This window comes from Rattus rattus, chromosome 6, assembly GCF_011064425.1.
Source record: "Rattus rattus isolate New Zealand chromosome 6, Rrattus_CSIRO_v1, whole genome shotgun sequence".
In the NCBI taxonomy this organism is placed as follows: domain Eukaryota; kingdom Metazoa; phylum Chordata; class Mammalia; order Rodentia; family Muridae; genus Rattus; species Rattus rattus.
Window position 1 is genome coordinate 41,666,740 of NC_046159.1, and position 13,121 is coordinate 41,679,860.

Below are 13,121 nucleotides of genomic sequence, written 5' to 3' on the forward strand. Positions count from 1 at the left end.
GAAGCATGAGTCTGCTTTGTGGGAAACACACAGAAAAGACTCTAATTCACTTCCAATAGTTTTAGTAGTTTCTGTAGTGGGCGCTGTAAACATGTATTAGCATCACTGAAAGATTCGGTTAAAACTCCTTTTTTCCCCCCACCTTCCCAGATTTACAGTACCAGTAACAAAAGGTATGAGGTCCCAGTACCTCTGAACATTCCTTCTACACCACTGGGCTCCTCTGAGAACTGCCTGTATGATGTAAGTGTTAAGACCAACCCATTTGGACTCCAAATTCAACGTAAAAGCTCCGGTACTGTGATGTAAGCTCTGTTTTATTTGTTTCTCATCAAAGCAACTGTAGCATCTGATTACAATGATTTTAATTACTGCAGGAAAACCCCAAATCCCTGAGGCAACAGAAAATTATGAGCATGTTCGTTAAATTGAATATGAATTTCTCTTGATTCTCTAGGAAATTTATTTTTCTATCAGTCATTAACTCAGAAAACTTAGTGAAAGATATTTTTAAAAAACGATGTTAATTGACCAGCAAAAGAAACATACTGTCTATTGTAATTGCTAATGAGAGCAGAAAACTACTTAGTAAGCTCAACAGATTTCATAAGTCATGAATCTGCTCTCACTTAAGCATCATTAAGAACAACTGAGGAAGCAAGAGAAGAACAGAGGTTCATAGCAAGAGAGGAATGGCTTCTTAGAATTTTTGTTCCTATTAACACAGACAATTCCTTCCATACTGTTAAGTATGCAAGGGTTGTTAGTCATCAATCATGTCATCTACCAGGTCTTGCCCTACTGTTGAAAGTCTGAATTTTGCCTGAGAAGTTCCCTGCCCCATTAGAGATTGTCACTTTCATGGGCATGTGTTTATTTTCCTGTGTGGGGCTTTTGTGGATTTGACTGTGTGCCGGGAAATCTATTTCCGTCTTCAGGAAATTTCTTGTAATCTCAAATAGTTGTTTTAAGAGTTTATTTTTTTCTATCATACATAGACCTCATTCATAGGTTCTCACAGCTGATGTACCAGGCTTTAAGAACTGGTCATAGAAGGATAAATGAAACATGGTCTTTCATCTCAGTGAACCCAGGACCCAGAAAAGGGACTCTTGCAAATCACAGAATATAAATGCAGCTGTAGAAACTTGAAGCTTAATTATGGCCATTGTTATGTTATAGTCAATTCACAGCATTTGAACCTGGATCCAGATAATTAGAGGCTTCCAAATGTGTATTGTGTTTTCTGTGGCCTGTGATCCTTAACTTTCCATTAAAGTCTGCTTTTGCATTGCAGTTGGGATACTCAGCTCCCTGGCTTCACCTTCAGTGAGATGTTCCTTTCCATTTCAACTCGTCTTCCCTCTCATTACATCTATGGCTTTGGGGAAACAGATCATACATCTTTGAGAAGAAATATGAGTTGGAACACATGGGGAATGTTTGCTCGGGATGAGCCACCATTGGTAAGGACATGAATACAATTATCAGACATGTACTCTTTATCTAAACTTGCTCAGCTTCTTATTCAAGTTCATAAAGATTCTATATTCATCAGCTTCTCCTTGCACTAAACAGCGATGCTCTCAAATGCATGAGGGTGTGGGTCATGTTCTTTTGCGTTCAAAACATTTAATCTCTCTACTTCTGTGGAACACAAGTTTCATTAATTTTACAAAAAATTTCAGTAAGTGCTCAACTAAAAATTTAAAGAGACAGTGTCTATTTCTGTAATCAAAGCTAAGATAGATTTATGTAATAGCAAAAAGGGCACATAGTATAGACCTCACACATTTTTGCTCAGGATAGAAGACAAGGTCAAACAAGGCTTTGGGAAGATCGTGACAGGTGAGTTCAGTCAATATGAGTTCACTGTTTGCTTTGTGATATGGATATAATTTATTGGAGTTTCTATTTGTAGTTACCTTATCGTGTAGAAGTAATGTCTGGTTTTTCCTCCCAGCTCCATGATCCCAGAAATAAGACTCAGACTCAAAATACATTGGTCATATAGATAGGCTCTTCTCTGACTAGATCATCATTTAAAATAGCTCATTTATTTTAACCTACATAACAAGGCATGTTGCTGGTTACCTGTGCTAAGGTACAATGGGTCCATCTTGTCATATCTTCCCAGGGAGCATCTTCTGCACCTGGCTCTATCCCAGAATTCTTTCTGCCTCCCTGATGTTCCACTTTCTATTCTATCCTTTCCTATAGGCCATTGATTTTTTTAATTGACAAATGATGAATCCGTACAATACACAAGATATTCTCTCTACACCATTGTTCTTTCTTACAGTACAAGAAAAATTCCTATGGTGTTCACCCTTATTATATGGCATTGGAAGATAATAGTAATGCTCATGGAGTGCTCCTGTTGAACAGCAATGCCATGGGTAAGAAAAAGATGCGCCTTCATATGCCACCATATACAACTGTGCCACACTATTAGAGTCAAGGATGTTACTAGAAATAAGGATATTCAAAGGCAAGGAAAATACACTAGCTTTCCTTTATTCATCCATTAATCCAAGATCCAGACCATATAGTAAAAGTAAAATTTTGGCTATCCATAGCCCCTTATTTTTTGTGAGACTTTAGCTTCTTTTTGCGGGGTGGGGGGATATACTGCTTGATATTGTATATTTTACTTTAGGCACATGGAATCTACCTCAGTCCTATTATCTAAGAGAAGACTTTCCAGAGGAGGTGGATATAAAGTAGTGAGGATGAAATGACCAATTTTAGTATAATTCTCTATCTGCATGATTTATAGCTCATTACCAATTTGACTTTTTCCAATCTTTATAGATGTAACACTCCAGCCCACCCCTGCCCTGACATACCGTACCATAGGAGGGATTCTGGACTTCTATATGGTTTTGGGGCCAACACCTGAACTTGTAACTCAGCAGTACACCCAGGTTGGAAACATGTCTATCCACTGGCAAACCATCATGCATTTGCTGCATACTGATATCATGTTCTTAACACTAACTTAAGATCCCTTTGTTCATTATACTCACGGGTGCTCCCATGCAAGGATTGGTATATTTCTTGAATTCTGAAACAGTTTTTCAAAGAGTTTTCTGTCTTGTTTGCTGGACAGTGGCTTTGTAGATCTTATTCTTAAGTTTATTCAAGTTGAGAAACCAGTCTTTAGTGCTATGAGGTAATGACACCATACTAAGAACCTCCCTCTCTCTTGACCACTCACTCAGTATTCTATTGCAGAAACTGTAATAAAGAATGACTACAGAGGTCTCAGGTTCCTGGAGTAATGGCTTAGCAATGTGAGGAAACCTCAACTATAGTGTTTCACCTCCTTGACTGTTCTACACTTGACTTCCTTATTTATCTTGAGCGAGAGTTCTCAGAACTCAGTAGGATTGATCAAGTTTCTTCCTTACAAAATCTAATAGAATCTATCTATTTCACTTAGAAACTTTTAAACTAATAGAAACTTTTAAAAATAATTGTGGGGTGTGGCACAGTGATTAAATGAAAGTGCACAGCACGTAAGGAAGAAATTTTAGTAATTGGTGTTTTATTTTTATTCCAGTTGATTGGTCGGCCAGCCATGCCTCCATACTGGGCCTTAGGTTTCCAGCTGAGTCGCTATGGATACCAGAGTGATGCTGAAATTGGCAATTTGTATTCTGCAATGGTTGCAGCAGGAATTCCTTATGTATGAACCAATGCCTCTGCTTCCGGTTTTTATCTTAATTGTATAATGAAAATAGGTTCATATAAATTAAAGCTATAGTTACTTTAGTGTATGAAAAGTCATTGTGGAGATAGCCTTTTGTAGAATGCTTTACAATTGTATATATTGTATGCTACCATTTTGCATGACAAACCTTGATTTGCAAGATTCATGAAGAGTTATATATGTATCATTCAGGAGGCATTGGGATGGATGCAGGATACTAGTACTCATTGTGTGCCATTGGAAATATTTAAGTAGCTGTGGATTATTCAGGCCATGAGAATAGAAACTCAGAAAAGGACATTTTGGAGAGGTGATGCTATGAAGGAAGCAGTTACAGATCTAGACTTTGCTCTCTTTGAAACATATGTGCATATCCTATAATCTAATTCCCCAATTAAATCCTAAGAAAGTAGTTAGGTGCTATCAATAAACAAGCAAACACACGTGAGATCCTTTTCTCCTTGTACAATAATCAGTTTTCTAGCACTCTTTCTTGGCTTTTAGATACCTGCTAAGACTTTAGAGGGAAATTAAGGGAAATGAGAATTAGGTGACCTTTTCACTAAAGATAATTTGATTCATAAGAGCAAGCTCCGTTTTTCTCTTCTTATATATGTTTTATGATATATTTGTTAAACAGAGATGAGAAAAATACAAGGAAATTGCATGATGAACAAAATTCATGCATTTAACTTACCCATACCGTCAATGTTATTAATTCACTGGTTCATTCTTATCTTAGTTTTGGCTTTTCTACAAGTCTATGCTTTTCCAAATGAATTTCATCTAGAGTTATGCAGGTGATTATCACTTCAGGCTAAAATGAAATAGCTTTCTTTCTTTTTTTTATCTGAATATTAAGTACTTTACCTATTGTTCAATACCCAAGTGTGAGTGAGTTTCAAGTGTAGAAACCTCTTAGGAGGTTGTGTAGAGGCGGCTATAAAATAAGACACTTCTATAGTGGATAAATTCAGTGAGCTTTACTGTACACACACACACACACACACACACACACACTAACAAAACAATCGTATCTGCAATCTGTTTTTGGTGGGTTTTTACTACCTATCCTTGAACATTTCAGTCAGAATTTTGATAGGCTTACCTGGTCAGAACTTTGATGGGCTCACCAGGTTTCAGATTAGAAGGTTTGGGAGGAGAGGGATGGAGGGAGGGAGAGGCAAGAGGAAACAGGAGTCAAAGAAGCAGATGATAAATGTGGATATGATATGTGAGCAGGAATCAGAGAGCAATTTCAGCATGTGGAATTTAAAAGTTGATGCAAAGCAGTATATTAGAAGATGGGATTTACAAGGAACCCAGGCTGGGTCAGGAAGCGGGGGCGGAGCCTGCAGAGCACCTGTACCTGCAGAGTATCTGCTGCAGAACCCTTAGCATCTTGCCTGTTGCTTCCTGTAGGATGTGCAGCATGTAGACATTGATTACATGGACCGGAAGTTGGACTTCACCCTCAGCCCCAACTTTCAAAATCTCAGTGTCCTGATTAATCAAATGAAGACAAATGGCATGAGATTTATTCTCGTTCTGGTGGGTATTGTGGCAGACTTTTGGTTCCTGTGTTTATGGTTCCAAAATAATTCCACTGGGAGAAAGTGCATGATGGGTACAGAAAATCTTGTATATTTTGGAAATTTCCTGTAACTCCTCAAATACTTATTTTTAAATTTTTTAAGCAAATAAAGAAGGAAAGTCAAAGCTACCTTAAAGAGGTAAACTATTTTTGCTTTGTTTTTAGTACATATCTTTGTGTCTCTGGAATGCCACTTATTGATATTTTGCTCTTGCTAAAGTAAGAATTGTGGAAACACTGAATATAGCAAACAGAATTCTGCACTGCTTATGCCTCAGGGAGCCTGCTGTGCCTCAGTCTCATCTCTTCCCAGGGAAGAAGGAATGTTAAAAACTGTCTTGGGCTTGTCCCTGTGCAGGTTGGCACATTCCTTGGTCTCCTCCTTGTTCAGTTCCTATTTGGGTGGTTATATTGGTGAGATTTTATGGGTGTAGCCTATGATGTTACTAGGAGACAGAATCTCACAGCTCAGGATCCTCCACCCACTCTTCTACAATGTTCCCTGAGTCTCGGGTGTGGGAGCATTTTGTCAATGTTCCCTAGGGAGGGTTTGGAGGGAGAAATGGGAAGGAAGAAATATAATTAACTTGATCATTCCCTCCTCCAAATATCAACATTGGAATCATCCTTAGAAGTTATGAATCTCAATTTCACTGAACTCACAGATCCAGAATGCAAGTGTGCTTAATTATCAGCAAATGAATCTTTTAGCCTCCCAAATTAGAATATGGGTTTTGTTCATTTGTTAATTTATGTATTTGTTGAACGTTGGCATCTGAAGTTCATTATTGTAGAGTTATAGAGAGAGGATGGATTATTAAATAAGACAGTATTCTTTTCTTAAGAAATAACTTATTCTAGTAGAGTAAAACGATCAAGAAATAAGTATTAACATATAATTTCAGACAGTGATGTTTTTCTTGACAATTATAAATCAGCATAACATAGAGATGAGCTGGATCAGTATAAGATACAGTAGGTGTGGGTAGCTACTTTATTGTACCTTGGGTCACAGAATAGGATTTTTTGCTTTCTTAAGGGGTATTGCTATTATACCATGGTAATGTTATACATGTCCTCTACTCTTGAGGGCAATGTCTTACTAATCAGGCTTACCTTTGGAAGCTCTTTTCCAAATATAACCATACAAAATTTATGACTAACCATCACTGTTTTTTAATTCTTCTTTTTTTCTTCCCCTCTTCCTTTTTTGAATGGATTTATGTGTGATTGGGAAAAAAATCACTCTTGTCACTTTTTATATTAGTTTCTGAAAATCTTCTTCCCATTTAATAAGCTACAGCTCTGGGTACGCAATTTTTATAGTAAAGAATGTTTCATTTATTGACTAGATTTTTATTCTCTTTGAAAGAGGTTGTTCTTAGGAATTATACATTTTCCTTTGGGTACCTATAGTAATATTATACTTCACTGATTTTGGAAATGTACTCAGTAAAGACATCTACTTAAAAAAAAAATTTAACATTACATCTTAGGTCACTAATTCTTTCTGTACTATGTCAGTTTGGTTTGGAAGTTTCCTGGAGATGTTTCATTTATATTGTTTATTTTAAAACTCTTACCACAGGATCCAGCTATTTCTGGCAATGAGACACACTATCTCCCATTCACTCGAGGACAGGAAAACAATGTGTTCATCAAATGGCCTGATTCCAATGACATCGTCTGGGGCAAGGTAAGACTTGAGAAAGATACCTATATTCTCTACCTCACTATAAGTTTCTATAGAACCTATAAATATATACTGGATAATGAATACATTACAAAACAAGAAGGAATCTTTCTGATGCTACCTTGCACAGCAAGCATTAGACCCAAAGTTACAGGTGAAATTTTCTAAAATATGGAATGTTGTCACTGCTTGAAAATAATCTGATATTTCCTCCATTCATATTTGACATGAATGTTTTTAAGACCAAAATTAATAATACATTAGGGCTCTGAGATCTATGTCTCTACCACATAAATTTAAAATTAACATTCCCTTTTGACCAATAATACTCAACTTAAAAAACAAAACAAAACAAAACAAGAAACTCTTTATCTTGTTGCTTTGGATTTTTTCCTATGGCTTCAATCCTCAACCCAGCTGTATGATATCAATGGCAATTTATGCTGATTCCTGGAACCCAGATGATAGTAGCTCTTAGACTCAAACTCTTTTCTATCACACTTCAGTCTATCACCCTAGACATGTACTATCATTTTTTATGATGCCTTATCACCTCACACATTGGAACTTGAACTTCAGTACATGAGCCATCACTTCTGCCCTTTTATAAAGCTCTGAGCAACTGGTTTAGCTGTGTTATAGGAAGTGCCATTGACCCCAGAAGGTATTGTATACAAATTACCTAAGAATTCTGTGAACACTAAGGAAGCAAGCAGTGTTTTCTGTTGAAATCTCAGAATATCTATAGATCCTGGAAGAGGGCTAGGCGTTAAGTGCTCAATAAGTATTCTCTGGTGACCTACCCATGTATATAGTTAATGTACCACTAATTACAAATAGCATTGATACTTCAGATTGTTAATGCTACATATACTACTCAACAAGTATTGATACAGCTTGAAAATATTGAGAATAAGTCTGAAGGATTAAGAAGCTTATATGGAAGAGTATGTGATGAGATAGGAATTTATGAGGGGCCTAGCCTTGGTTAGGAATCAAGACAGAGGGTTGGGGATTTAGCTCAGTGGTAGAGCACTTGCCTAGCAAGCACAAGGCCCTGGGTTCGATCCCCAGCCCCGAAAAAAAAGAAAAAAAAAAGTTTGAGAGGAATCAAGACAGAATGCCAATCAGTCATTTCTTTAGTATCATATTTCACATTTATTTGTAAAGAAAAGATTTTATAGGTAAAAATAAAATAAGACAAGAGCCAAGTAATAATTTAAAATATGATTATGTAGAAGATATACTTAAAACAAATTTAGTTACTTAGAGTTCAAAATTTAAAAGATGATAATGTATGGAATAATTCAGGACATGCTGGGCATTGTCATCTGGGTGAATTCTGTACCTTCAGATTTTATAGTTTATTTTATGATGAAAATCGAGACATGTGTAGAGTTGCCTCCCTTTAGAGCTTGCCATACAAAACACCTCACGGTCTGTGTGCAATGATTGAAAGGTTTTGATTTTTTATTTGTCTAGGTGTGGCCAGAGTTGCCCAATGTAAATGTGGATGGATCCCTTGACCTTGAGACTCAACTTAAGGTAAAGTTGAGTGTATGTGTAGATTCTCCGTTTTGGTTAAGTAGCTCTAACTTGAGTCTGATTGCCTGATGGTCAGTTTTAACAGAAGGCAGTGCATGAATGAAAAATCTGACAGCCAACCAAAATGGGAGGATATAGAAGGAAAAATCTCATGAAACCTCATGAATTACTATGTGTTCAATAATTTGTGATTCAGATATAATGTTGCTTGAAAGTGATGAACCAAAGTCTAGAATATACTCCCAAGAACTAAACTATCACGAGCAGATGCTTTTTGATGAATTCCTTGAGGACCAGATGCAGTACTATCTGGCTGGAAGGAGGAAAGTCCTCAGTTTCATGCCTTCTGTCCTACCAAACCTATGCACTTAGTTACCATGAAGCTCATTTTTCCTGAGGCAGGTCCTCCTTAGTTTGGCTGATCTGCAAGAATCCCATACATCTTTACAATTCAACTGTTTAGATACTGACTATTAGTTTTCTATTGTCCATGGTTAATGTCAAATCCTAAAACAAATCTTATGCTTTAAAGGTGCTTTTAGAGGACTTTTCTCTCTTTCTCCAACTTTGTGCCCATTCCAATCTCTGCAGCTATAGCAGCAGAAAAACTAAGGTTAGATCAGAGACTGGACAGGCAAAAATGCTTGCCCATTTCCTCTTTCGTCTTCAGGATAATGGGAGAGCTTTCCCATGAAAGCATGTGTTGCTCTTTCAGCTATACAGGGCCTATGTTGCTTTTCCTGACTTTCTGCGTAACAGCACAGCCTCATGGTGGAAGAAGGAGATAGAAGAGCTCTATTCAAATCCTCAGGAGCCACAGAAGAGTTTGAAGTTTGATGGGCTGCGGATTGTAAGTGCACCTTTAATTCTTTGAACACGTAAATCATAAGTCAGGGAGGCACTTTATAACCTAGCAGAGTAGTAGGCAGCTAGGACTGAATAACTGAAAGGAAGGTAATTTAGATTTTAGGACCAGGAATAGCAGAGATTATTGGGGTTCCTGCCCAAGGACATGTCTGGTAGAGGAGTCCACCTCCTCTGGTGGAGGTGTGTCAGATGTTCAAGATACTAATACATGGGTGACAGGAATGACAATGCATGGGCAACAGGAAGGGACATCCTGGCATCTCTAGTTCCAATTGGTCAGTCGGTTGACTTTGCTTCCTGGTTGACACACCACTCCAAAGCCTGCAAGTGCATCCTGCAAGACAGGGCAGATCTGGGAATGGATAAGGCATCAATTTTGGAGGCAAAAGACATTCACCATTGGACTAGTAGAAACTACCCCAAGGGGATGTATTAAGAAGCTTGTTATTCAGCAACCAGAGCTTCCAGGGACTAAGCCACTACCTAAAGACTATACATGGACTGACCCTGGACTCTGACCTCATAGGTAGCAATGAATATCCTAGTAAGAGCACCAGTGGAAGGGGAAGCCCTGGGTCCTGCTAATACTGAACCCCCAGTGAACTAGACTGTTGGGGGAGGGCGGCAATGGGGGAGGATGGAGAGGGAACACCCATAAGGAAGGGACTGGGAGGTATTAGGGGATGTTTGCCCGAAACCGGGAAAGGGAATAACACTCGAAATGTATATAAGAAATACTCAAGTTAATTTAAAAAAAAAAGGGTATAGGGAATTGAAAATAAAGTCTACACGGATATTAAAAAAAAAAAAAAAGAAGAAGCTTGTTATTCTACACATTACACCTGTTTTCAGAGCAGGGATTCTTGGGATGTCTCTGGGAGATGTCTATAAGGGCTCCTCCATTTGCATCTTTCTAGGTGTGGAAATTCATTCATTCTTGTCATGCTTTCCCATCTGACATCTAGACCCCTGAAACCCTAAGCAAATTCTAAGCCAGCTCTGAGTTGCTGTTGGATGCTAGGGCAGAGTAGAAGCAGCTCACAGTTCACACAAAGACAATTTGAGTCCTGTGGCTGCTTTGTGGCCTCACTGCCTACTGAACTTTCAGAACAGACAAGCATACTGTAAACTTGTGGAAGAACACAAATTAATCCAAAGAGAAAAGTCAGAATGTGAAGAAATGTAAGCAGTTTTGAAGAAGAGATTCAGAAAATTAGGAGATGTTTGCTCTAACACAATGGTTCTTAACCTTCCTAATAATGTGATCCTTTAATACAGTTTCTCATGTTGTGGTGACCCAAACAATAAAATTATTTTCATAGCTACTTTATTTCTGTAATTTTGCTACCACTGTGAATTATAATACAAATATCTGTGTTTTCCAATGGTCTTAGGTGACCTCTGGGAAAGAGTTGTTCAAACCCCAGGTTGAGAATTACTGTTCTAGAAGAAAGAAAACTGTTACTGGCAACCCCAAGCAATGCATAGTTCCAAATGCTTGCTGTTGCCTGTATTCTTATTGAAAGCTATCTTATTTAAGATAGGCAGATTTTATTTTTATTCTACTAACAATGACTATTCCTTAAGGACCTCCACTCCTTGCAATTGAGCTATACATTCTCCAATGAAAGGTTTCATTTCAAACATTATGCCTCTGAGTTATTACAACTACTCGGAGTATTTTCCAGCCTATGCCAATAGCAGAATCACAGTGAGGCTAGGGCTATAAGAAAAGGTAGATGAATATTATCATGACCACTGGCTTTAGATACAAAGTAAATCATCTATGAATAGAAAAATAAAGCCAGGCTTGTTGTGTAGGGAGATAGATGAAGATATTTGATTAGGTTCAGGGTCCAATGTTATATCAATGTTTTTGCTATGACATGATCGTCCTAGAATCGAAATGGCAAACTGGAAAGTTTACTGCTCCACTCAACTAAGCTGATGTGGGCTTTTTAAATTTCAATTTGATTCACGGCAAGCTTAAAGACCAGGATTATACAAGTTAGTCATTTCTTTGAGGTTAGTGTTCTATTTAGAAATAGAACATGCTGTCCCTGACATGACAGAATCTCTCTGCTTGCTTCAGGATATGAATGAGCCTTCAAACTTTGTGGATGGAGCTGTTGGGGGCTGCCGCAGTGAGATTCTCAATAATCCACCCTACATGCCTGGTATGATTTCTTTCCACCCATCTACTTCTTCCTCTCTTAAATTTATGTTTATCAGGCAAATGCTCACAAGCCAGAAAAACTTGGAAACATCAATACAGAATTAATGTAAACAAGATCTATTTATTCCCTTGAGAACATTACCATCTAGTGGAAGAAAATGTCTTAACATCAAAGGAGTTTGTCATGGTGAGAGTGAGCGGGTACATTTTCAGTTAGAGCAAGAGGATACTTTATCCAGTCTACATGTTCTCCTTAGCCTTGGTTAGTTATGAAATCACAGGATGCTGCTTTTCTACATTAAAAAAATACTCAAGTTATTAGACCTATTATGCTAGACATGCCAACATAAAAATCAAGATGTGTGGGGAAATAACTCATTATTTGCCCCTCAGATTTGGAAGCCAGGAATGTGGGCTTGAGCAGCAAGACTTTATGCATGGAAAGCGAGCAGATCCTTCCAGATGGCTCCCGGGTGCAGCACTATGATGTGCACAGCCTATATGGGTGGTCTCAGACCAGACCCACCTACGAGTGAGTATGCTTTTGCTACTGTTGGCAAAGATAAAGGTTGGTACAGGAATATATTTTCACTGTAAGCATAGTTAATAATCTTGTTTGTGAGATTCCTAGATATCTTACATTCACATAAGGGGAAACAATAAGGTTGTATTTGGAAGTTGAATGTGTTTAGATCTTAAGCATGGCCCATTGCTATGTTACATTTTTATTAAAATGCCTCTATGTAAAAGGAATATTGTCTCAATAGAGGCCACTATAATAGCAAATTTTGGGCTGCAAGTATTTATTTTCATCCAAGTCTCTTCCACTGTCCTTCTAAATTTTCCATTTTTCAATCCTGCCTCATTCATTTAATAATAGGATGGATCAAATTTAATTTAATAAGACATGCTTTCTTTTAGTTTATATTGACCATATTTATAATACCTTGTTTAATCCCGTTTCCTACCAAGTCCCTTCAGCAAAATTTCTACTGACTACATTTTTTTGTTGTATATTGCATTTTTGTTTTCCTTTTTAAATGGTTTTTGCTGTTATTGTCAGTGCTGAAAATTGGACATTTCTAGTAATAAATAATATCTCTTCTGCTGTCCATAGAATTAGCTGTTGTTTTGTTATTTGATTACCAACTTTTCTCTGCAGCCATCAGTTTCCCTCCCCTCCCGTCCCCTCCCCTCTCCTCTCCCATTTTCCTTTTCTTTTCTTCTGTCTTCTCATACTCCCACCACCACCGCCACCCCCCCTTCTTTGGTGACTTAGATACCTACAGGCTAACAGAATCAATCAGTGTTTAACCAATCACTGATCAGAGAGTTTCTCAATTAAATTCTCACCAAGCAATGGTGATGGAAAAAGGGAAACATATTGAAAGATCCTGCAACAGAAGAGAGCAAACTCTACTATGAACATGAAACTAATGTCTGGGGAGGGTTTGAGAGCTGGGTGGGGGTGAGGTGTATGTGTGTGTGTGTGTGTGTGTGTGTGTGTGTGTGTGTGTGTGTGTGTGTAGGC

The 13,121-nt window shown here is 37.8% G+C and overlaps 1 protein-coding gene across 1 annotated transcript in view; it reads left to right on the forward strand.

The window, feature by feature from the left end:
* Window positions 1-13,121, forward strand: part of Mgam2 (maltase-glucoamylase 2 (putative)) — a 101,218-nt gene that overhangs the window by 63,990 nt on the left and 24,107 nt on the right. Inside the window, exons 27-37 of the mRNA XM_032907215.1 lie at window positions 151-305; window positions 1,298-1,466; window positions 2,303-2,399; window positions 2,815-2,927; window positions 3,566-3,691; window positions 5,138-5,266; window positions 6,898-7,005; window positions 8,485-8,547; window positions 9,263-9,397; window positions 11,507-11,591; window positions 11,984-12,122. Coding sequence (XP_032763106.1) covers window positions 151-305; window positions 1,298-1,466; window positions 2,303-2,399; window positions 2,815-2,927; window positions 3,566-3,691; window positions 5,138-5,266; window positions 6,898-7,005; window positions 8,485-8,547; window positions 9,263-9,397; window positions 11,507-11,591; window positions 11,984-12,122 — 1,319 coding nt within the window. The remainder of the gene's footprint in view (window positions 1-150; window positions 306-1,297; window positions 1,467-2,302; window positions 2,400-2,814; window positions 2,928-3,565; window positions 3,692-5,137; window positions 5,267-6,897; window positions 7,006-8,484; window positions 8,548-9,262; window positions 9,398-11,506; window positions 11,592-11,983; window positions 12,123-13,121) is intronic.